General features: G+C 42.5%; 1 protein-coding gene across 3 annotated transcripts in view; it reads right to left on the bottom strand.

Moving 5' to 3' along the window:
* MAMSTR (MEF2 activating motif and SAP domain containing transcriptional regulator) overlaps positions 1-23,744 on the bottom strand; it is a 138,603-nt gene that overhangs the window by 22,086 nt on the left and 92,773 nt on the right. For 2 of the 3 annotated variants that reach the window (XM_069200628.1, XM_069200629.1), the window contains exons 5-11: positions 21,853-22,002; positions 20,968-21,119; positions 17,246-17,371; positions 16,505-16,761; positions 15,617-15,803; positions 2,566-3,255; positions 291-428 (exon numbers count right to left, since the gene is read on the bottom strand). In XM_069200628.1, the coding sequence (XP_069056729.1) occupies positions 291-428; positions 2,566-3,255; positions 15,617-15,803; positions 16,505-16,761; positions 17,246-17,371; positions 20,968-21,119; positions 21,853-22,002 (1,700 nt within the window). The remainder of the gene's footprint in view (positions 1-290; positions 429-2,565; positions 3,256-15,616; positions 15,804-16,504; positions 16,762-17,245; positions 17,372-20,967; positions 21,120-21,852; positions 22,003-23,744) is intronic. The other variant, XM_069200631.1, reaches the window with a different exon arrangement.

Genomic DNA, 23,744 nt, shown 5'->3' with positions numbered 1-23,744 from the left:
ATTCTTCAGTACTTTTGAAATATTCATTCACCATTCCTTCTTAATTATCTTCCCCCTTCAGTTTAACCTTATTTGTCATCCTTGTTTGATTTGCACATTAATCCTATCTCATTTAACACTGTGTCCTCTACCATGCAAATCTCTGGCCCTTCCTCCTTTCACCTTCATTTGTGCTGCCATCCAGTTCTGCATGCCTACATCTCATTCTTCACTGTCTCACTATTGGTTCCATAGCCATCACAACTTGCTGCGTGATTGGTTGCACTGCCCTGCACATCTGTACACCTTACCTCTGCCTTCTGAATGGCTTCCTGGAGTTCCTCCTCGAGGGATAAGGTTCCTGAAACTGGACTTGGTGGGCTTGCCGTGATCTGCATGGGAAGTTCAAAATCCTGCTCTATGGTATCACAGGCTGGCGGGCAGAAGACCTGAGTATTGGAAAACTAAAGTTAGAAGAGACAGTAAATCAATCAATTTTTCATTGTGTCAACTATGGCGTCAGGGCCACCAGCACTGGAGTGAATCTTAAATTGGGTCACTGTAATTATGAGGGAATGGACGATACAAATGATGTGGCATATTGTGTGGCATTGCTATATCACCATTTTGACATTCTACCACTAAATGACCCAATGTAAAAATATATTGGTTTCCTAAGAGTGATGCTAAAATACATTTAGCAGACAATATTTGTAAAAAGTTTTACCAATGCATCAACATGATCACCATGAAAGATTTTACACCATTCTTAATGGACTCTTGGCTATTCCCTGTGATCTAGAGGAACATCTCTGATACCCTTCTGATATCTTTCTTTAGATAGGATATCTCAGTGGGTTTCATTTATACTCCAGAGGACTGAGCCTTCCCTGCCTTCACAGGGTCATATTGTGGCAAAAAGCTTTCCCTAGCATAAGTGTGTCCAATCCCGACATCATCTGAGTATCCATAAAAGTTGCGGAGCACACCCCTGATATAATTGTGTCCATCCTCTGAATAGTGTTGGAATGCTTGACATAATTGTAGATTTTACTGTTATAATATTGATGTTACTAGATCAAACATGCATTTATTTAAAGCAAAATGGTGATATTTCAGAATGAAATTAGTGATTTTCCTGAAAGGTATTCGGGGACAAAATTATCTGAAAATATATTTCAGAGAGACAGACAAAGGAAAACGCTTTGCTACATTACTAACCACCCTCCCCCACCACATCACTGTGAGTTGCCAACTGCACTGTTAGACTCACTGACTTTGATTATGCATTACTCCAGGGGATATCTCAGCATTCAGATCTTTTAACGCCTCCTGTGCCCTATTTAACTCTCCTAGTCCCCAAAACAACCTTCAAACCTACAGCATTTACTTAAAGGGTGCTACTCTGGCTCATAGCATCATTCAGTCACTCTGTCTAGAACCAATGCTGAAAAAAACCTACAGAAGATACCACAGATGCCTAATTCTCTCTTTGGCGCCCAGTGACTCAATTACCTTTCTTTTCTATGGGGCTAAAACATCTTGCCTTTGACCACAGTACTGTTTATCCCAATTCTATCAATGTGCTTTAGCAATTTCAATCAAGGTTTCAGGTTCTACAGACCACAGAAACAGCCCTTACAGATATTCCTAAATTTATCACCTCCTCTCACTAAAACCACCTCCCCATCGTCCTATTCATTGATCTATCTGCAGCTGTCAACCAGATTGATCACTCTACTTTACTTTAATCCCCTAAAAAGTCTTCTCAATAAAGTCTGTAGCCTTGGTTGCTCGTGCGATCTGACCAGTCCTCTGTTGCCAGGAAATCTGATGATTATGTCGTGGGACCAGGCATTTTTCTTTGTATTCCACCTCCTGTGGTGGCTTTGTCCCTTGATTTGAGTTCTTTTAGCAGCAATATGCAGATGTGAGATGCATCTTTTCATTCCGAACCTTCTCACTTCTCCTTCAATAATCTATATACATATAACTGTGTTATTTCCGTTTGTTATTGAAAGGCCCTACATTCCCACATTCTGAACTCTTCTAAGATGTAGGTGCTTTAACTTTCCCTCTTCTAGTACCTCCACTACTAGCCCTAATAATCTGCCTCCTGCACACACTTTTCTCTGTCAGAGTAATCTACAATTACATCCTGGAGTCCTTCTTTTGCCTACTACTCTTGTCCACCACAAACTTTCCACCGAAAGCATCACAACTTCCCCTTTCATACCCCGTTCCTCCTGCCATTCTGTCCTATTCATCCAACTGCTCGTCCACATTCTCCTTCAGTCTGTTACTAAATGTTCCACAGAAGGCTCTTCCTTCGAAACACTCATCTCACTCGCCTCCAATCCTTCACCTTTGGAAGGCTTTCCTTTCTGCACATTCATCTCTTGCCTCACATTCTCTAGCCTTGTTGCCTTGGCAGCAAACTCTTGCTCCTGAATAATCTGTAAGCGCTTTGCATCTCCTCCCATGATCCTCACATTTCACTTGTCCTACCACACTGCCCTTGTAAACTCTGCTGCTTGCTCCCCTTCTAATCATACATCTGTGCATTGCCCTCTCCTGCAGACTTACCATAAAGTTGTCACTGGCAGTGAGAGCATTTGATGCCTCCTGGATGCTTGTTGGCTCTTCCTTGATATTGGAGAGTGTGTAAAGGAACTGGGCCTCACTCACAGGAGTATGAACATCTGCTGAGGACGTGGAAGGAAGGGGTCCCAACACCGATGCGAAGCTTGGGCCTGGGGCCAGCAGCTCCCCCTTGTGGCGGTTCTTCAGGCGCTTGTGCATCTCTAGCTCTACCCGCAAGTCCTCTGCCTGTTTCTGTTCCAGCTGCAGCTTCCACGTCAGGTTCTCGATCACCTTCTGCTTCTCCTGCAGCACCTGGTCTTCATCAAACTCCAACATAGGGACATCCTCCTCTGTCACATTAGGGCCCACTGGCGCACTTGAACACACTGCTAGCCCCTCACAGCTATCCACCAGCCCTGAAGACTGCTCGATACTTGATTTGGGGATCTCCCCAAAAATCGGGGAAGCAGCAGTCTGAATGGTACACAGAGTAGGTGAATTTGTGCCCATCACTGTGCGAGCGTGGAAAGTAGGCAGTTTTAGGATAGGGGTGACCAGGCTTGTGCTTGCGATAGGTGTCGTAGCTGGCTTGGGGCACAGGGTCTGGTACGGCTTTAGGCGTTCTAGCAAAGCTGGTTTTGTGCCTGATACAGGAAGTCCTCGTTTCCTGAGTTGCTGTCGGAGTTTGGACACCTTTGGAAACAGAGGAAGAGAGGTGAAACTTACTGCATACATGGTATAGAAATGTGGAATAATTACACATTGAGCAGTATCAGTAGCATGCAGACTAATAATTACAAATGATACCCCTTATGAGACCTATGACACTTGCATATTATGAAGTGTCGTATATTCCAGAGAATTATGCTAGGCCTTTTAGTGAATGGGGCATGACGAAACTGCCAGGTTCCTTATTCGGCAGTGACATTTTAAGAGCTTGCACTCTTCCAGAACACTCCGTGTAAGGGTAAGGCCCTAAGGCTGATGGACTAGCAGCTAAAGGTTTCAGAAGCTGAGGCTTAAAAACTACCCCAAATTTAGATGTCATAAGGGAATCAGGAAGTGTGAAGAGGGGCAGATGCCCTGCTACCTGCTACCCCTAAACAATGGCCTAAGTCTCACTTGTCCATAATTTCAATAGCACCCCATCATGAAATGTCTTTTCTTCTTGTGAGTCGTTCATAGGTTTTCTCATTGTGCACCTCCTTCTTGAATTAGCATATTCAAAGGTTCTGTTTGCTAACCCTTGTAAGTGCTTTAAGTTTCAGAAGTAACAATCTCTTTAGCTGCGTTTATTTTTATACTGTATCTGTTACCTTTATAAACTGAACATTAACAGTTCTGTGTGTTTATCTTTTACATAAACTATCATTTTTAGGAGCAATCCTAAAAACAGTAATAACAGAATTTTACTGTTGGTCGTTGTTAGAAATGGGGTCTTTAGCTGGCAGTCGGTTTACACCCTGTCCAAGTAGGGACCCTCACTCTAGTCAGGGCAAGGGAGCCACACTCCTAAAATAACCCCGGCTTACCCCCTTGGTAGCTTGGCACGAGCAGTCGGGCGTATCTCAAAGGCAATGTGTTAAGTATTTGTACCCACAAACAATAATACAGTGAAAATACTACAAATGGACACCACACCAGTTTAGAAAAATAGCCAATATTTATCTAAGTAAAACAAGACCAAACGGACAAAAATCCTACATACACAAGCGACGATATGAATTTAAAAAAATTAAATCCCAATAAAAGCACTTAGAAACACAATAGCTCCAATTAGTGCTATCATGCCGTCGTGACAGAGTCGTTCCCAATAGTCAGACGCAACTCATGAGAGAATGCGGCACAGGTCACAAAGTTGCACGGACCCCAGGTACAGTACCTTAGAAATGAGGCAGAATCCCTGAGTAGGGGAGGTGAGGGGTCACTGGAACTGGTGCGGTGTCGGTTCCGTACTGCTACGCAGGAGGTGAGGTGTCATTTCCTTACTGGAGGTGAGGTGTCAGTTTCTTACGGATGCAGCAGAAGTGAGGTGACGTTGGTGGCTAGGCATCTGTTCCTTACGATCCAGTGGGGTCGATGAGTCCAGTGGGTCAAGAAGCGATGAGGCGACTTCGCGGTCACACCGCAGGGCCACAGGCTCTGCGGCAGAGTCGGATGTCACAGATGTGGGTGATATGGCACTCAGGACTCATGAGGTTGCGGGACTTCAGAGGCGCCTCAGCTGCATCGGGCCTGCTGGGTTGGTCGCGGTCATCACATTTCATTGGGGACCACGGCTTCAGGTGCAGGCAGCGTGGTGGAGTCGGGCGGGGGTTCTGGAGTTGTCTGGAGTCGATGTGCCTGGTTCTTTTTGTTTTCTGCTAGATTTCACTCCCAAGGGCACAGGAACTGAAGTTGGCACCTCTTGGCAAGTCAGGGTCCTCAGCAAGAGAACCCAAAGGGCTGGCAGGTGAAGTCTTTGATGTCCCTGAGACTTCTTAACAGAAGGCAATCTCAGTCCACGCCCTTGGAGAAACTTCACAAGCAGGATCCACAGCAAAGTCCAGTCTTTGTCCTCTCCAAAGCAGAAGCAGCAACTGCAGGCCAACCCATCAAAGTACACACAGCAAATGGGCGGTACTCCTCCTCACACCACTTTAGCTCTTCTCCTTAGCAGAGTCTCCTCTTGATCCAGAAGTGTTCTAAATGTCTGGGGATCTGGGTCCAATATTTATACTCATTTCTGCCTTTGAAGTAGGCAAGCTTCAAAGGGAAGTTTTTGTAGTGAACAAGACCCTACCTTTCCTGCCCTGCCCTGTGTAAGTACAGGCACAGGCATTTTCAAGTGCAAGTGTGAGCTTCTTCCACCACTCTAGCCCAGGAAGACCCATAAGGATATGCAGGGCACACCTCGGATCCCTTTCTATGACTGTCTAGAGTGAATTCACAAGCAGCCTAACTGTCATCCTAACCCAGGCATGTATTCCAGCAGACAGGCAGAGGCACTGAAAGAATAAGCATGAAAATACCCACTTTCTAAAATTGGCCTTTTCAAACTTACCTTTACCAAAAGATTATTTTTAAATTGTGAGCTCAGAGACCTCAAGCCCCACATCTGCTCCCAATGGAAAAATGTACTTAAAAGATATTTCAAAGCAATCCCCATGTTAACCTATAGGAGAGACAGGCCTTGCAATAGTGAAAACTGAATTTAGCAATATTTCACTATCAGGACATGTACGAACACACTAGCACATGTCCTACCTTTCAAATACAATGCACTCTGCCCAGGAGGCTGCCTTGGAGGGCAGCTTACATGTAGTAAATGGGAAGCTTTAGTTGCTAGGTCAATCTGGCAGTTCCAAACTGCCCACACAGACACTGCCAGTGGTAGGTCTGAGATGTTTACAGGGCTACTCATGTGGGTGGCACAATCAGTGCAGCAAGCCCACTAGCAGCATTTGATTTACAGGCCCTGGGCCCATCTGGTGCATTTTACTAGGGACTTACTAGTAAATCAGATACGCCAATCATGCATAAACCAATCACCACAATTATTTAGACAGCGAGCACTTGCACTTTAGCACTGGTCATCAGTGGTAAAGAGCCCAGAATCCTAAAGCCAACAAAAACAGATCAGAAAAAATAGGAGGGGGGAGGAACAAAGTTTAGGGGTGTCCCTGAAAAAAGGGCCAGGTCTAACATTTGTGCAAATTGTCCAAGAAGAAAGTGGTTCTAGCAGTAAGTAAAGTCAAACACCCTTTCCTATTTTAGTTTCACAGGGAAGTTCTCATCAAGGCTAAAATAAAACACAGCTGGGATGTAAAACAGGTGTGGTTAAATGATACAGGCAATGCTCCCAGGAAATTGGGAAAGGTATGAGACACAAGGCTTGCTCAAAGGCTGCTCTAGTCGAACAGTGCCAGATGGGTATGCATCGCTCATGGCCTTCATCTACATCATAGGTTACATCACAGATTACCTTTACTGATTAGATCGCCAGTAGCATCAACAATGACATTATCTACCAGATCACTGAAAGGACACACCACTATCCTTTATTTTGTCAGGAGTATTACTTTTTCTTCCCTATATTCACCCTTCGAGGACACCTACCTTTTGACAATGGTATTGCACCCATCCAATTGCCTCAATTGTCTAGGAGGAGATTTAATATTTCTCTGCATAACTGCAGCAGCTATCCTTTACAAGGATAGCTTGTTACTTTCCCTGGTAATTAATCCCTACATCTGAGTTTAGTGTTCTTTGGGATATCTGTAGGTACACACAGTATCTGCATACGCCTTTCTGTTTCTATACAATTTCTGCAATTATATGTACCTGCTGAAAGTGGTACTGGAGGCTTACAATGCCATTTTATGCCTATGGGGAGACTTAGCAAATTCGAGTGTAACTGCAGCAGCCTTTTCTCTATGTGAGGGCTTCACCTTACTGATTGGTGGTTCACCAAAGATGTCCTTCTTGTGTGATATTATCAGTGAAGTAATGCATGACGTCATCTGTTCACTGACAGGAAATTGTGGATGTAAAGCTCACCAGAACTGGAGAGCTTTCACAGAGATTTTGTGGGTTTGACAAAGCTCTTAGCATGTATATGTACAAACACGGGCATGTTCATTATAGCACTGTTACAGGAAATATATGACGAGATCCTGTAAAAACATTTCAAAAGCTGGAGGGAATTCATTGATACAACTTAGATAAAAACAAAGGTTGGAGATGGAAATACATACTAAGAATTGAGACTGAGCATTCTTAAAAATTCTTGTAGAACCTCATTGTAATAGCTTGGAAAGTCATTTACATGACAATGTTGAGCAGCAAAATTCATTTTTGGGCAACTGGAAAAATTTATGTTCAGGGCTGTCCCTGTCAAAATCATCGTATTTCATCCAAAATGCTTCCTATATTATGTTTTCTTAGGGAAAAGACTCTGAACCCATGTTCTCCCTTTGGCATTGTTCTGTGAATATTTTTGGTTGGTTCAATATCTACGAATAGATTTTGATGTAGAACTAAGCCACTTTTCTTCTATTATCTAGAATATCTAACTTATCTACCTGGTTTCATGACCAGATACGCCAATTATATCAAGAAAGCATTTTCACATCTTAAAGCTTTAATACATCATATTTCAATATTGTAGCGCTCAGCTGCAGCCCTTTGGGGCATTTTCAGAGTGATATAGCATTCCTCCAACAATCTGGAAGGAATACGTTTTACTGCCACTGGCCTTTGGTGCACACCATTAGCCTAATCTCTACTGTACTTGACTTTTGGGCTGAAATATAAGAATTCAGAATTTAGGTAATCATCTGGTGACTTCACCCAGAAGAGAGTGTTCACTTAAATAGTCACTGTGAGAGATATTTCTTATAATATACAGGAAATATATTTCAAGACTTAAGCCAATGGTTGCAGGTGGGCCGCTGGCTCCCTTTTTGAGTGACTGGTGAATATTTTTCCTCTTCAGACTTAAAGCCTGAGCAAGAGAAAGGAAATGCAAAAGGAGAAGAGAAGGAGGAAGAGAAAGACTGAAAAAAGTGACAAAAGGAGAAAGCAGAAACCTGCAAGGGTAAGATGTATGGCCATGGAGTGCCTGGTGGTGGATTAAAGAGGTATGAGGTGGAATCAATACTATTTAGACTTCATTGTGGCCACATACGACATTCCCTAGTGCCCACTGAAGGCTTTCGAGCAAAACTTTGGGTTCCCTCACTTATTTCTTTACAGATTAGGCCCTGGGTATGGGGTGCCTTACCACCAGAAAGTTATTAGTTAATGGAAATAACAGGATTAGCTGCTCACCCTGAAGACTATTCACTAATGAAATGATGAGCTATTTCTCCTATGATGATGGGGATGTCTTACCAACATTTCTACAATTAGCAAATTGTAACAAGAAAAAGACATACTAGGTGATACATTACCTCTTTTCTCTATACACATTATTAGTTTAAATCATAAAAATGGGTGGGCCTGATGTACAAAGCCTAAGATGTACCACATTACAGGGTTCCCGACCACATAATCGTTATTTATTATGTACTAAACCCATTTACAATTCGGTAACAGGTTACCAAATCACAAAATGGGTTTAAGAACCCATAGAAACTTTTTCTTTGGAAGGGGCATGCAGGGATATGGCTTAGGCAGTGATATTCAGGGGGTGTGAATTCCAAATGAAACACCAGTGGGCGGTATGGTGGAGGGATGTCCAGGGATCGGAGTGGACTTTTTACATGAAGAACAGTGTCAGTACTGATTTGAATTAGGTAGGCCTCTGCCTAGAGAGACACAGTGGGTGAAAAACAATGGGTTAGATTGCTACCCTGAGCGATAGCCACTTGCAAGAATTCATCTCATCACCTTTTGGGTGTTTGATTGTCAATAGTATGCCTGGAAAGTTGAGACCAGCACAGCTCTTCAAGCCTACTACTGCCAATGTTTGTGAATTCCCAAAATAAGTACGTTTCCAACCATTCAATGAGTACTTCTATGGGTGCAGATTTACTACGCTGATGATAGAGTTGTCAAGTCAGTGCATGTGGGCAGGGCTCCATGTTTCTAGTCCTCGCCTTTAACAAATCATTTTATAAAGTGACTGACTGCCCCATGTATTAAGCCAGTGTTGCAAATACAGTAGGGCGAGCAGGCAAAGTAATAGGGCGCGCTGAGCCACAGCCAGCCATCAGTCTTGCTGGGGTCTAAGAGGCTGTGCATGAGCTGACCCATGAAATTATTTGGCATGTATGTTGTGCAACAATCATGATGTAAAAATATGACACAATCTTTTCAAACGTCAAAAACATGTATTTTTTTTAATATGGAAATGTTTCATCTTAATACATCAAATAATATCACTGCACAGACAGACATTTATTAAAAGTGATAGTTTTAGAAACATTCATGGCTCGGCTCTCAACTACAATGCCATTAGTAAACTAATAGGCAAGTCAGTAGTCATGTAAATCCTGAATATGGCCTAGATTCTTATTATACAATTCAGCAGAAAACATATGGGAGAAGCATTCTGTACAAATCAGTCCAAAAGAAATCTTTACAGAACCATAACATAATATTTGAAAAACACATAAATAGGTCCAACACAAGAGTATCAATTATTTTGTTCATTCCAGCTATTATAGAAATCCACTTTGTTGGTCAAAGTACCACGGACCAGTACATGAGCATGTCTAAAAGTTTGTTCATTATTTTCATCTTGTTATACACAATAAGGATGTGAACGTGTGTAACAAGATAAATAATTGGAACTCTGCTGAGTTGTTTAATAATTGAGGCGTTGTTGGGATGGTTAGCCCTGGGAGTGGAGCACCTGTTCTTTGGGAACGACTGAGTGTGTGGTGACCTATGTCACAACCGCCCTTTACCTGAGAAAATGATCTAGATTCTTATTATAGATGGAGCAACATTACAATCTACTAAGACAAATATGAGGTGCTTCTAACGTGCCCATCCTGAGCTAAAGTATTTAAAAGTGCTCCTATATGTGATAATAAATAAAAAAGGAGGCACTGTGAATTAATTATTTGCTAGGATTACACAATTTGGACAAACAGTGACGCTGGTATTAACTCCTGGTCATCTGGCTTCAAATTTGTAAATGCAGCCACAAGATAGGCATCTCTCTAGCTCTCTCCCATTTACATTAGTGTCACTATTTAATATTTTATTCTTGGTTCATCACGAGAAATACAGACACAGAGGTAGCAGCCCCGACTCAGGACCCCCAGACCCAACTACCAAGCCAAGAATGCATTTATTTGGGTGGTGTCACGCCCCAAACACCTCCCCATCCCAAAAGCTATGCCCCATGCGGTGTGTTTAAGGCTTTCCTTCCAAATACTGATTCCTTATGAGAGGTATCAGTGTTTTACAACCATAATCCAGTTGAAAAACACTGAAAAGTTATCAGGTTTTACTGGCAACATTTGCAAAAGAGAAGGGGTGCCTTTGAGAACACTTCCTCATTGCTAATGTAAACCAAACGTTTGTTGGGTAGTAAGCAGTGGTCCATGGGACACTCTATAAAAATATATTTTTTAATGCAATCTTATCTTTACAGAAAGAAAGGATGCATTAAAAAACAAATTTCTTTATTAAAATGCGATCACAGATATTGTGACCCCAGCACTCCATCACCCCTGTGCTGGCATGCAATTGTACTAAGTCTCAGTCCACATTGTACTTCATGAAAGTAGGTGATGTAGGTCAGATTGGGACCTACTACAATCACAGCATTTTCAGAACTGACCTATTTGTACATAGGTCCGTTTTCAAAATACTACTATATTTGCAAAATGTCAGTGTGCAATTTGCAACCACTTTTTGTGAAGGAACATTTCGTAAATCAGGCTTGATTTTATCAGCTAAAGTCATTCAGAGGCACACCTTTTATGGTGCAGGACATATCTTTTCACTCTTTCACAATTAGCTAAAGGCATTCTGGGAAATGTATTTCTTTTATAACATGACATTTTCTAATCCTGATTCTTACTAAATGTTTTGTAAATCAAGTTTGTCTCTCACAAATAAGGACATTTGGATCACCCGGACAGAAGTCACATGAATGATATTTCTTATGGTATTGCGAGGGGAGGGATTATCCAGCCACCTAATGACAAAACACAACACAAGAATGTTCATATATGTGAATAACTGGCATTGAAATGTGTTGATTTGTGATATTTTTCTCATATTTGATCTGAGTATCCCTATTCAAGAGTACTTCTGTTCACCATGACCTATTATACACAATGGCCCAGATTTACATAGAACTAATGCAACACACCTCAGCCAGTAAAGTTGCTGCATTGAGTTGAACAGTGCCATAGCTACTAAGATGTTCTGCTGTTCTCTTCTCTTGACCACTTTTGGCTAATAAGCCATCGCAGACAGATGCCCAACACAGACACTGTGTAAGGGTGTCTGTGTTGGGTAAATCATAAGTTTTGAGATGGAAAGGATCCCTTCTAGAAAAAAAACTATGCTTTAAAGTTTTTTTTCCACATGGAATGTGTGCTGTACAATGCAGCACACTAAGTAGGGAAAATAAAGAGGAAAAAAAAATTCTTCTTGTTACACCTGCCTTGAGGACGGGCAGGATTTTGGTGCAAATCCCTATCTACAATCCTCTGTAGTTAGGGATTTGCATCAAAACCCATAGGTGGTTGTATGGGAACGTCCATGCACCTTTCATGGAATGCCCCTTTGACGCAACGTAATGCAGAGCAGTGCATTGCACAGCTTTGGGTTACAATCCAGTGCAAATCATGATTTGCGCTGAATTGTAAACTCCACCATACCACTTTGCATCAGGCTTGCTTAAAAAAAGTGTCACAAACCTGATGCAAAGTGTTTGTAAATATGGGCTGTGCATAACATTTATTGAAGCCTGCCTCAGCATAGGAAAAGCAGCGGTTTTCTATACATTGAGGGCCTCATTTGCTAGGAAATGACCCAGCGTGGTGCTGCAAGCCAGCCTGCTGCGCCATGCTGCGTCATTTGGAAAGTGCAGAGATGGGTCGTATTTACAGAAATACGCCACATCTCTTTACTTCCCTCTGTCCTGGAGCACAAACTTCTGCCTAGCACCCACGCAGGCACCCTTGAACCATGGTGCAAGGATGCCTATATTGCAGGGATGATTGTTTATGTGCAGGAAGGGACGCTTTCCTGCACAGAAACAATCATTAATGGCGTTTACTCTTTCTATGTGTGCTGCACAATGCAGCACACATAGAAAGAGGAGAAAACGGGGAGAAATTATGTTATTCCTCCCTGTTTCATCACTTTAACGCCACTCCTGAGGTGGTGTAGGAATCTGATGCATTCCCAGCCTCGTAAATCTGTGCAGTGTGCAGCTAGGGCCTTATAAACTAGGCCCTAAGTGTAGGCACATTCTGCAGGAGCCTAGTAGGAAAAAGATATGTGTATCTACTGAAAATATGCTGACTCTAAAAGAAACACCACAGCATGGTCGGAGCAGGAATGCTCAGCTAACTAAGCATTTGCTCCACAGCTCCAAAAATATTCTAGGAGTTTCTTATTTCCTGAGTGGACAAAGCATAGAGGCCAAGTTGGTGCAAAACTACAAAAAATCTATATTAAAAAACTTCTCTCTCTGTCCATAGCAGCTGAAAAGTTTTGCATCTTCGGTGCAAACAGTTCTTGTATTTTGTTTTGTATTCTGGAAACTGTAGCTTTTCCAATTATAATATCAGGATCTCAAGTATGAGAGTGCAAAGAAATTTCTAGCATGGAATAAGGTAACTCACAAATAAATGAGAGCACTTGAGACCTTCAATTGTATCTGCTCGATCGCCCCAAAAACGGCACCCGTCCACACAGTAGTACATTTGTCTTGGCTTGAAAAGCTCTTTGTTGGTCTCATCAGCCCACACACCGACCTGGTGCCTTTGAAGTTGGAGATCTATCTGATTGTTCAGCTATAAGGGTGGTCGCATTTACCTGCACTCTCCGTGAAATTGAAATAATGAGATTAAAGGAGGAGGGGGCTTTGCTTTATTGCTTCATGTTGTTTTCAACATCTCGATTTATGTTTTAGGGGATTATGCCCTCACAAACATTCTCACATAAGTAAACCTCGAAATTAATGTTTACAAGTTAAAAATATAGGACTAGTGCAGGGAACTCCGAACGTGAAGTTTGGAGATTTCATAAAGACTGACTACCTACATATCTTACACACATGGTACATAAAAGGGTCTCTTGGACTCCATCCTAAATATACCATTGTTCAACAAGTTGGGAGAAATAGGACTTCATTGGCTTTCTAAAAGTCAGGAAGAAAGGAGATTGGTAAATTTCACATGCAAGAGAATTACAAGTAGATGGGTTCGGCACACTAAAATATTTACCTTCTTTGGATGTGATCTGGTCTAGGAATGTAGTAAAAGAAGCTTATTTGTATTTGTTTCATTTAGAGTGCTTAACAATGCCAGATCTAAATCTAGCTTAAAGTGCTAGTTTCTACTTTGTTGATGGTGTTCCAGCAGATACACGTATACCCCATTAACAAGATAGGCTGAAACTATCCTGCTGAGATATTTGAATCTGAAGAGAGCAATGGATTCTGTCAGAAAATGGAAGCTATTGTAATGGTGTGCTAACAGTTGAGCTAAGGTCACCTTCTAGGCAAAACATGCAGTCAATTGTGATTTTGTGAGCCCTTGGAGCTGTCACATACAACCCGCTGGAAGGCCAGCGTATGGGAGCTTGCAGTAACTGGAGAGACAGTTAAAGTCTTGCTTGCTTCAGAGTAAGCAGAGGCAAGACAGGCCTAGGTTTAATTCACTCATAAAAACAGTTGCACACCATTGTACTGGTGTAACAGACACCTCAGAAAAGAATCCAGAAAATCACATGCCCCTGAGACATGATCATTTGTGGCTAGAGATACTGATTTTGGAGCATGAGGAGCCAGGCTTGGATCCAGGCTGTGGCTCCACATCCAATGATTCTAGGCAAATCACCTAATATCCATTTGCTAAAAATATGTGTTTATATAGTCTGGTTCTGTTGTTAAGCGCCTTTGGTCCAGGTCATGCCTTCAAGAAAGTGCACAAAATATGTATTTAAAAAGTAGGAAACTTATCAACATAAAAAAACAGATGCCATAATCAGCCTCCTTTTATTGCAACATGCTGACAGCCCTCACTAAACAGTGAAACACGATATAATTTCAGTTTCAGCTCTTTCCTCAAAAAGAAGCCAGACCTCAAATGTCATCATGCACAAGGCACTCCCTGGCTGAGGATGAGAGATGGTATGATAACTAACAGAAGAAAGAGTTTGTCCTACTGAAGACCGGGTCCTTTGTCTTGCTGTCAATGGATCATAATCAGATCCCCTGAATTGCGGCTCAGTGACTGAGCTAGAACATCTTTTGGAAACACCTGGCTGAAGATTGATTCTAAACACAGGGTGTACATTTTGTTGATGTGCCACTCAAAATATAATCCACTTTGACCATTGTGTGGGAGGAGTAGACAGACTTCTGCTAGTCAGTGTAATTCTCTTCATGACACGTTTCAAATCCGTACCTATTATTACCCCCAAGGCATTGTTACACAGGCTCTGGTGCTCAAAACACTGTGGCGGCTTGCAGGGTCTGGGTATGGCAGTGTGGTGTATGAGCTCATGTAGTGGCCACTCCAGGGTGCATAATATATCATATGAAGTCTTATGCTCACGATCTGGAAGGGGGCGTATTGAAACATCTTTCACTTACGAATGGCAGAATAAGAACTAAGCCACAATGGATCAATTTTTCTCTCCCTTCAACCTGAAATTTAGCATGCACCTTCTCACCACATTCCAGAGCAAACTGTCTGTCTCACTCCTCCTTCTCTCCCTTTAAGTTCTGACTCCAGTTGGAAGTCCTCTCAATGGATCCTCTTTTCATGACTGCAACTGTCACAAATCTGAATTTGGCCTTTTAGCTTAACAGACGTGATTTCGATTAATTTCCAGTATTTAGAAAATGGGTGTATAGCTCTCAGGGGGAGCTGAGCATTTTGCAGATAAACAGTAGGTGTTGCTAGATTATTAGATGTTCGAGGTACAGGAGTGTACGAGGCATGTCAATTTCTTGGGCTGGTGTCTGATGCAAAGCAATGCGTGTTTGTTCAAGTGTCTAATTGTGGATTGGTTGAAGGATCAGGAAGAGGATTTGAAGACTTCTATTTGACCCTCATAATGTGCTCTACAATAAATGAGTAAATTGAGAAAACATAATATACATATGTCCAGAGCGCATATTCACTCACAGGGATTCTTTTTGCTGTTGCTGATAGTTAGCCAACTCAGTGGTACTGATTTTATGGTCCTTAGAGGGATGGGATGCTCACTGGACCTACCAGAATACAAATCTGTGACTTATAGATCAAACATTGATCCATGTAGTAGATACATTAATCCACTCATCCACCTAACTTAGATCAGCTTTGATGCAGGCAAAAGGACAAAAGATTAAGTTGTGTATTGGCTTCAATGTGTGATTACTTACCGTCAGGTCATCAAGGTTAGCAGGAAGCAGCTCCATTTTCGGAGAAGGTGATGAAACAACATTGGCAGCTGTCAACATGGTGGCAGTGGTGGTGGTGGTCACTCCTGCTGGTGGTGGTGCAAGACTGATAGAAGAGGCTGCTGCAGGTGCTGTGCCTGTAAAACTGATCACCTGATCGGGTGAGATGCTAAGAGAAAGAGGAGAGGTTATGCGAGGTGAGCAATTTGGGAAATTCATATTGAATACAGTGCAGCACAACTCACACAATCAAACATGTCCTTCCTCTACCAGAAAAATACCTTGCAAACTATGGGGATGTGTTCCAGTATGATGGTGTATCTCTAATATGTCTCTGCACATGCCCTACCAGCTTCACAAAGGCAACAAACACTTAAATGTCTTACCATGTCTCTCCATAAGATAAAGTATTATGCCCACGTCCGAACTGGGGGATGCTAAGTAATCAGGGTGACTTGCTTCTTCCAGAAAGGCTGCTTTTTAGATGCCTGAAGCAAATCAACTCAATGTAATTCCATCTGTGTCGCTATGCAAATACTCAGTGGTATCTGTACATGTTAAGTGTAGAAGCAAATGATGGCAGAGGAGCCACAGTAGTATCCAGTCAACAGGACACACTCTGGGTGCTAGTCACTGTAGAAGAGGAACATAGTCTCAGGGTGCAGTTTCACTGAGACTGGGAGGAAAGCTCCTAGAAGCTTGGAAACTGGCTCCCTGTGCATTTTTCAGCATACTGTTTTTGGGGAAGTTGTTCTCTGCTGGCCGGAAGTGTTGACTACATAGTGATTCCAGAAATGCAGTCCCTGCCTACCATTTACCTAGCATAGCGTTACCCGAAAAAGGCCCCCTGGATCACTGAGGAACAGTTACCTGGTGGTCAGTGGATGCACGGCCTGGACACAGAAAGTCTGCTGCTGCTGCTGCTGGTTGAGTATTTGCAGCTGCAGGAAGATCTGCTGCTGTTGCAGGAGTCTGGAGTAGGCCGCATCCATTGCCACTGGGGACTTGTCCACCTTCTGATCCGGAGGAATGTACTGGTGATATTTCAACTTCTTCACCTTTGGTTTTGTGTCCTTTGGCTTCTTCGGGCGGGGGCCTTTTCCCACTTCTGGAGACTTTGCCGCCACCTAGAAGAGAGCATGGCTGAGTGTGGACATGATGAGAGGGTGGTGCTTCTAGGCAATCTGGGAAATCTAAGAAAAGACAACCAAGGAAAACGCTATCATCCCTAGCTTCATCATAGACCATCTTCCTGTTCAGGTTAAGATTGGGGAAAGGCAGAGACAGGCAAATCTACAAGGAAATCAGGAGCTTTCTCGACAGCATGTGTCTTTGAAACACAAGAATAGCTGGGGCAGAGTCAGTCACATGGATGGAAAATCTCTGGTATGTGACTGGCTTCTTCTATACCTCTTAGATTTTGAGATATACCAATCCATGAGAAATTCTCCAATTTGAAACACATATATTTTTATTCTAGAAAAATAAGTGTCCTTTTTCTGCTCCTCCTCTTCTCCCTTTCTAGGGTTCAGTGGCTGCATGAACCCTCTTTCCTTCTAATATATGTCGCCCCTTGCCTTTCTCACACTTCCTGTCTATATATCTGGGTACCTTGGGTAATAATGATGCAGTTTGTGTTGGCAGATTGCTGGTTGGCCCACTGGTTGCCAGGGTGTCCTCCTCCGCTACAGATACTGTGATTGGTTGGTTCTCCTCCAAGATCTGAGGCAAGTCCAACTGTTTCAGGAAAAGTGGAAAGAAGATACACACAAAGGCATTAATACGTCTGTCATGATGGTGAGACATTAATTTAACTAAGCAAAGAACAACCAACTATCTCGTCTACCTTCATGTACCCTGTGTGAACTGCTCCAACAAAAAAGCTATATTTAAATAGATGTGTCTTTAAGAGATTCCGCAATGCTAGACAACCTTAGCAGTGGTAAAGAATTGTGCAAGAATCACGTCAGTTAGGAAACAGAGACTATGGCCGTGGGTAAAAAGTTTGATCTACACAATGATGCAAGACATGAGGTATCCGTTTAAGTCTATGCTGAAGCGGAACATAGGAAACTGTAGTTTAAACTGCAGGAATTTGTTCTTCAGACTTGAAGCCAAGGGAGAGCTTGTAAAACACAATAACTGTGCATCCAGTGTTTGAGACCACTAGCAAGGGACTTTCAGAGTCTTTTAAATTAAGGCATTGGCTACCAAGAGCACCAACCCATCACACTTAGTATTAGATTGCATGTCACAATATCATATTTTTAATATTGTATATTCATAATATTGTAGCAAAAAATTGGCAACTAAAATATCATAAGACAAGTATATGCAGGTATGAACAAATTTACTATTCTTAACTCCTCATCTACATACCTTGAATATATATATATATACACAGATCGGCACAAATGGCACTGTGCTAATCCTATGCTTAAAGACTTTGGTGTATGAATGTCAAAATACTTTCTCCCTTTCTAGCTCAGCATGGATGACATTGTGCTAATCCTATGCTTAAAACCTTGCTAGAAAAGCAGAAATTTGAGGTGAACAAATTCAGGGGCATATTTATACTCCTTTTGCGCCGAATTTGCATCATTTGTTTACGCAAATTTGGCGCAAAACTAACTCTATATTTATATTTTGACGTTAGACACGTCTAACATCTAATATCAGAGATGCGTTAACCTACTTTACATCAATGAGATGCAAGGTAGGCGTTCCCATCTAAAAAATGGTGCTAACCCCACAGCCCCATACTTATCCCCCGTGCTAAAATGACGCACGGGTGAGAGGAGGGGCTAATTAATGGTGCAAAGCTTGCTTTGCACCATTATTTAACGCCTGGGGCAGACCAGGTGTTAGGGGACCTGTGGACCCATTTCCATGGTTAAACACCATGGAATGGGTCCACAGGTGCCCTCCCCAACCACCAGGAACACCCACCAGAAGGTCACCGGAGGATGGGGGACCCCATCCCAGATAAGGAGGGTAAGTATAGATAAGTATTTTTTTTTAATTGCCATTGGGGGCTCAACTTGGGGCCCCCTGCATGGCACAGGGTGCAACGGCCATGCCCAGGGGACACTGGTCCCCTGTGCTGGCCACTAGGGTGGTGGGCATTTGTTTTGCCTCTAACCTGCCCAATGTCATTTTTTGATGCAAAACCCCCTTCTCCCATACCGTCACTGCCAACCCCACCCGGCTACCGTAATTTTTTTTTTTTACGTTAGCCCACCCTTTGAACCGGCTTGCACTATTCCATAAATATAGTGCCCGGCTGGTGCTCAGGAATGGGGCAAGCCGGTGCTAAACCTTTTGATGCAAAACTGCCTTAGTGCACAAAAAGTATAAGTATGCCCCTTAGAGTGTTGCTGGTTTTGTAGGGTGCACTATACTGGAGCTGCTCTCCACCTAAACCTGGAAACAACCCGGAGTTCGCACTTCTTTTTTGCATAAGTTATGTGTCACTCTAAGCTGATAAGAGTATTGTTTTGACCTATATATATTTAGTCAAGTTACATAGATGTGGAGTTAAGTTCAGTAAGCATATACTTACCTATGTATAGTTATGTTTTCGAAGTTTGAGTCATGACTATTTTTACTACAGACCTGCCAACTTATTAACATTTTTCACTGTGTGAAAGGGAGGGGCTCAAAGGAGGCCTCTAAGAGGGCCTTGATTAGTGCTGATTATAGCCTCAGCCACTTTTTATTTCACCGCCTCATCCCTCCACCACCAAAAAACAAAACCTTTGAGGCTGCCGCCAATATCCTGGGGAGGATATTGTTTTTACCTATACTGGGTGCTCCCTTGTGCCTAAACTGAGCTAAACCTCTTTGAAAAGCTAAAATAATAGCGAAACAAATATCAGAGATTGCTTCTGCTCTTTCCAGGTTGGCTTGGATGGTATTTTACCAATTCAAACTGTAATACTGTGCCTGGAGTGGTGAAAGGTTTTTGTCATTTACAGCTCGGTGTGGATGGCACTGTGCTAATCCTATGTTTGAAGACTTTGCTGTAAAAATGACAGAATACTTTGTCCCTTTCTAGCTCAGCATGGATGGCACTGTGCCAATCATAGGCTTGAAAGCTTTGCTAGAAAAGCAGACATTTGAGCAGAGCAAATTTAGAGTGTCACTGGTGTTGTAGGGTGTTCAATACAGGAGCTTCTCTCCACCTAAACTTGGGAACTACTCAGAGCTCTCACTTCTTTATTGCATAATTTATGTGTCACTTTAAGCCTTAAAGGGTACTATTTTGACTTGTATATATTTAGTCAAGTTACATAGATGTGGAGTTAAGTTCAGTAACCGTATACATACCTATAAATAATGATGTTTACGATGTTTGAGTCATCAATATTTTTGCTACTGACCTGCCAACTTATGAACATTTTTCACCATATGTGGGGGAAGTTGGGGCCTCAAAGGGGGCCTGGCTTAGTGCTTATTATAGATCAAGCCACATTTTATTCCACTGCCTCAACCCTCCAACACCAAAAAACAAAGCCTTGGAGGCTGCTGCCAATGTCCTTAGGAGGTTTCACACCCCGTAATCGACACTGACTGCTCAGAACATCCAAACATTTAGCTTGAAACCTGCTCTCTGCAGGAGTTTCCAGCTGTTTGCACACCGTGTAATATCGGCTCCTCACTGGGTGACAGTGTGATGGGGCCCCATATTGTGTGATACTGTGAGATCATCTGAGTTGGAAAGCCTGTTGCTACAATATTATAGAGGCACAATATTAAAGATTTGCTGGTCTGGTACCATACGGAGTACTGCATGTTCATTTTGACTATCTTGGTTATGAAGAGCAAATTGGGACACAGGACAATTTGCCTTGTTCAGGGATCTGAATATTTGCTAACAAAACAACACTTTTAATCTAGATCATCTCTGTTAACCAAATGCTAACAATGCTAAAAGCAAATTTGACACTTTCAACATGAGTGCCTCATTTTCTTTTTTAAATTGTCATATAATTGAATCTGATTTTGAGAGAGATTTGGATGTGTGTAGCTTAGTAGCACATAGTTGGCCTTAGGAATGTTCACATGTCGTAATAACTAATGCATATCCTCGCCACCTAGGGAAGCTGCTTAGCAAGAAAAGATTGCAATAGTATCAAATCCCCACCACCAATATGGGGGCAGGGAGCTCTGCATTGTGGATTGATTCATGAAAAGGGAAGGTGCCAAGCAATATGATATCCACCACTTCGCCCCAAAAAACTGAATGAATGAAGGCAAACTTTGCATGTAAGGAGTTCACCTATGTGCAGCCATGTGTGCATGTGAGTGTATCTCAATGTATACTAATTTACCTGAAACACAGTCCCAGTTGACGTAGGTGACTGGTTGACCCCAAGGCCCGGGGAGAGTGCAAATCGCGGTGAAGAAGAGGTTGATGAAGAAGAAGTGCTGATGTCATCATCAAAAGCAAAGGCATCAGAGGAGGAGGGGATCTGGATCTGGTCTATTGTGAAAAAAGTATTGTACATATTCTTAGCCATTACATCTTCCCTTTGATCCAAATGCCCACTTGAATGAGGTGGGCGTGTCATTACAGGCTACATCAACATAGTCAAGAAGTATTATTGAGCAGAAGGTCTTCCTTGGAAGCATGCAGGTTCATGAAACCCTCTAAGTGCCAATTAAGTTGGGCCTTCTCCAAAGTGAGGTGCAGTAGCAACAAATCAGGATTTCTCTGACAGACCAGTAGCCCTGGAAGCTAAGCATGAATGGAGCAGAACTCTTCACTCATCTTGTGTGCTGTGAGTTCAGAGACACCAGCTTGTAAGGCAAAATGTTCAGTACGCCCCTGTGTATCATCAAATGTACACACATGAGACCTCTTGTTATTTTTTCCTTTGCTTTCTGCACTCTCTGTCATACCTCCATCCATTTCTCCTCCTCCAACCCTTCTTACAGACCAATCAGGTCATGATTTGGACTATCAAGCTAGTGCTTCTGAACTGCAGGGAAGGCTAGGGCAGAGTCAGATATATATCAAGATCATTTGATGTAACTGATTCTTCACCAGCTTGACAGGTCTTCCGGGGGTGACGGCTGCAAGGAAATCTCCCTAATCCTCTCCAATCAAGCCAGCACCTGACCTGTGATTATGAACAGGTGACCCCCTCCTGCCACTGGAAGCTCAGAACTCCGGATCTCATAAAAAAGACCAAAGTAAAGCGGCACCAGCCTACCCTTCATGGCGTCTTTGATGGTGGAGTCTAGCGGAAGAATGTTCTTCTGCACGAGCTCCAGAGGCCCCGGCCGGTGGAGAATCTTCTCATTGAGGTCTTCGGCCAGACGAGCTTTCTTCTCCTTCAGTTCACTGGAATCTGCCGGGGTGGCTGCCAAAAGGAGAAATGTAAGCCTTATAGCCTGCCTTTATACTCTTTGAAACAATAAATCAATTGGGTGATCTTGTATTCTTCAGGATCTGGGCTTTTTACTCTGTAGAAATAACATTGATTCTGTCTGATTCGTTCGAAATCCTTAGAAAAGAGGCCAAACAGGTCCGTCCTCTCAATGTCAACAAATGACACAGACTTTGACTTAAATTCATTTATTTATAAAAGATGTGGAGACATATATTGTTTTGGACACAATTCAAAACAAAATACAGGTTAATTGTACATTAGAGAGGGGCTCCTACTTAAACAAACGTGATGCAGCGCAGTGCTTGTATAGAGTGACAAAAATATAACATATAGAGTCAAATCTTACCCAAAAAAGGTATAGCTTGCAACTCCAGATGGAAAATTATCAATCTGCTCTAAACACTCAAAATTACAGTTCTGCTTATTGTAAGAAACGAGTGTCTAAACAACCATATTATTTAACAGTTTGAGGGCTTGACCCTTGGAAAATAGTTTCGCGAAAAACTGGGTTATCATAAGGACGAAGAAGACAGAACAGCACATCACAGCACAGTTCTAAATGGATTGCAAGCGCAGGAGTATGGTGGGGTGGAGTTGACCCCGATACCATTACAACTAAATTTGGGCACCACACCAGCCCTTCACATTACTGGTACCATGAAGGTGGCAGATGTATTACGCATGGCCTTTAGGGTGATTGGCATCATTCCTGCCATGCGGTGATAGGAGTGTGCCGAGTCTCATCCGGTGCTTAATTTGTGCTTGTTGTTTCCGGTGCGGAGCACCGGCACTTATTATTGAGAGCCGGCGCTTAATTTTTTGCCTCAAGCATTTATTGCGAGCAAAAGACACATTTGAGAAAGGCGGAGGAAGAGATAAAAACGAAAAAGCGTCACAAAGGAGAGAGCAGAAAGCTGCAGGAGTGAGCTGAAGGGGCAGGGAAGGGATGCAAATGGATTGAAGAGGCCTGAGATGGCTTCAGGATTGCACTGCCTCAGTATTCCGTGTTCGCACATTTAATCGAAGCAGCCACGTAGTTAAGAGGAGGGCTTTGGGCACGGCACGTTTTTATTTGAAAGTTCAGCACTGGTCTCATCCGTTTACATAGGATCACCTCTATGAGTTTGTCTCATTTGTTGGCACTGAGAGGACCAGTTCAGCCTCTTTTCTAGGGTTGTTTATTTTCTTTGGGCATGTAACTGAGCAGAATCAAAACAAGTTCCTTAATATTTCACACCAAATTGCTAAAAGAAAAATCCAAATATAATGTGTAGTCCAGTTTAATTAATGTTACTAGTGCTCCGCCTGCATGATCAGATCACTGGTCCAAGAGTCCCATTATGCTCTAAAGAACCAGCCACTTGGCAGGTGTAAGATGTGCACTCGTGTATCAGGAAATTCTCTGATAGGTTTTTGTAAATATGTTAATTATGGAATTCAAATCTTTACTTCATGTGTGCTATTTCGTCATGACTTTGTTAATGCTTCTCTAAATCGTCAATTGTTCAGTAAACAGACGTCTACATTTGTGTGCATTCTTTGAAGTTTCAAAGGACACGATATGTGTATAATCGGTTCCAAATAGGAGAGGCAGTCACATGTCAGAAAAAAATCATGGCTCTGCCCAAATCCTACGCGAATAGACCAGAGCCAGAAGGTCTGCGTTATTCTGTAATCTCTTGATCTTCCTAAAGGCGGGTTTCCTGTGGCTG

This window comes from Pleurodeles waltl, chromosome 7, assembly GCF_031143425.1.
Source record: "Pleurodeles waltl isolate 20211129_DDA chromosome 7, aPleWal1.hap1.20221129, whole genome shotgun sequence".
In the NCBI taxonomy this organism is placed as follows: domain Eukaryota; kingdom Metazoa; phylum Chordata; class Amphibia; order Caudata; family Salamandridae; genus Pleurodeles; species Pleurodeles waltl.
Note: the sequence above shows the minus strand (reverse complement) of the source record. Positions and strands in the feature narration are given on the sequence as shown.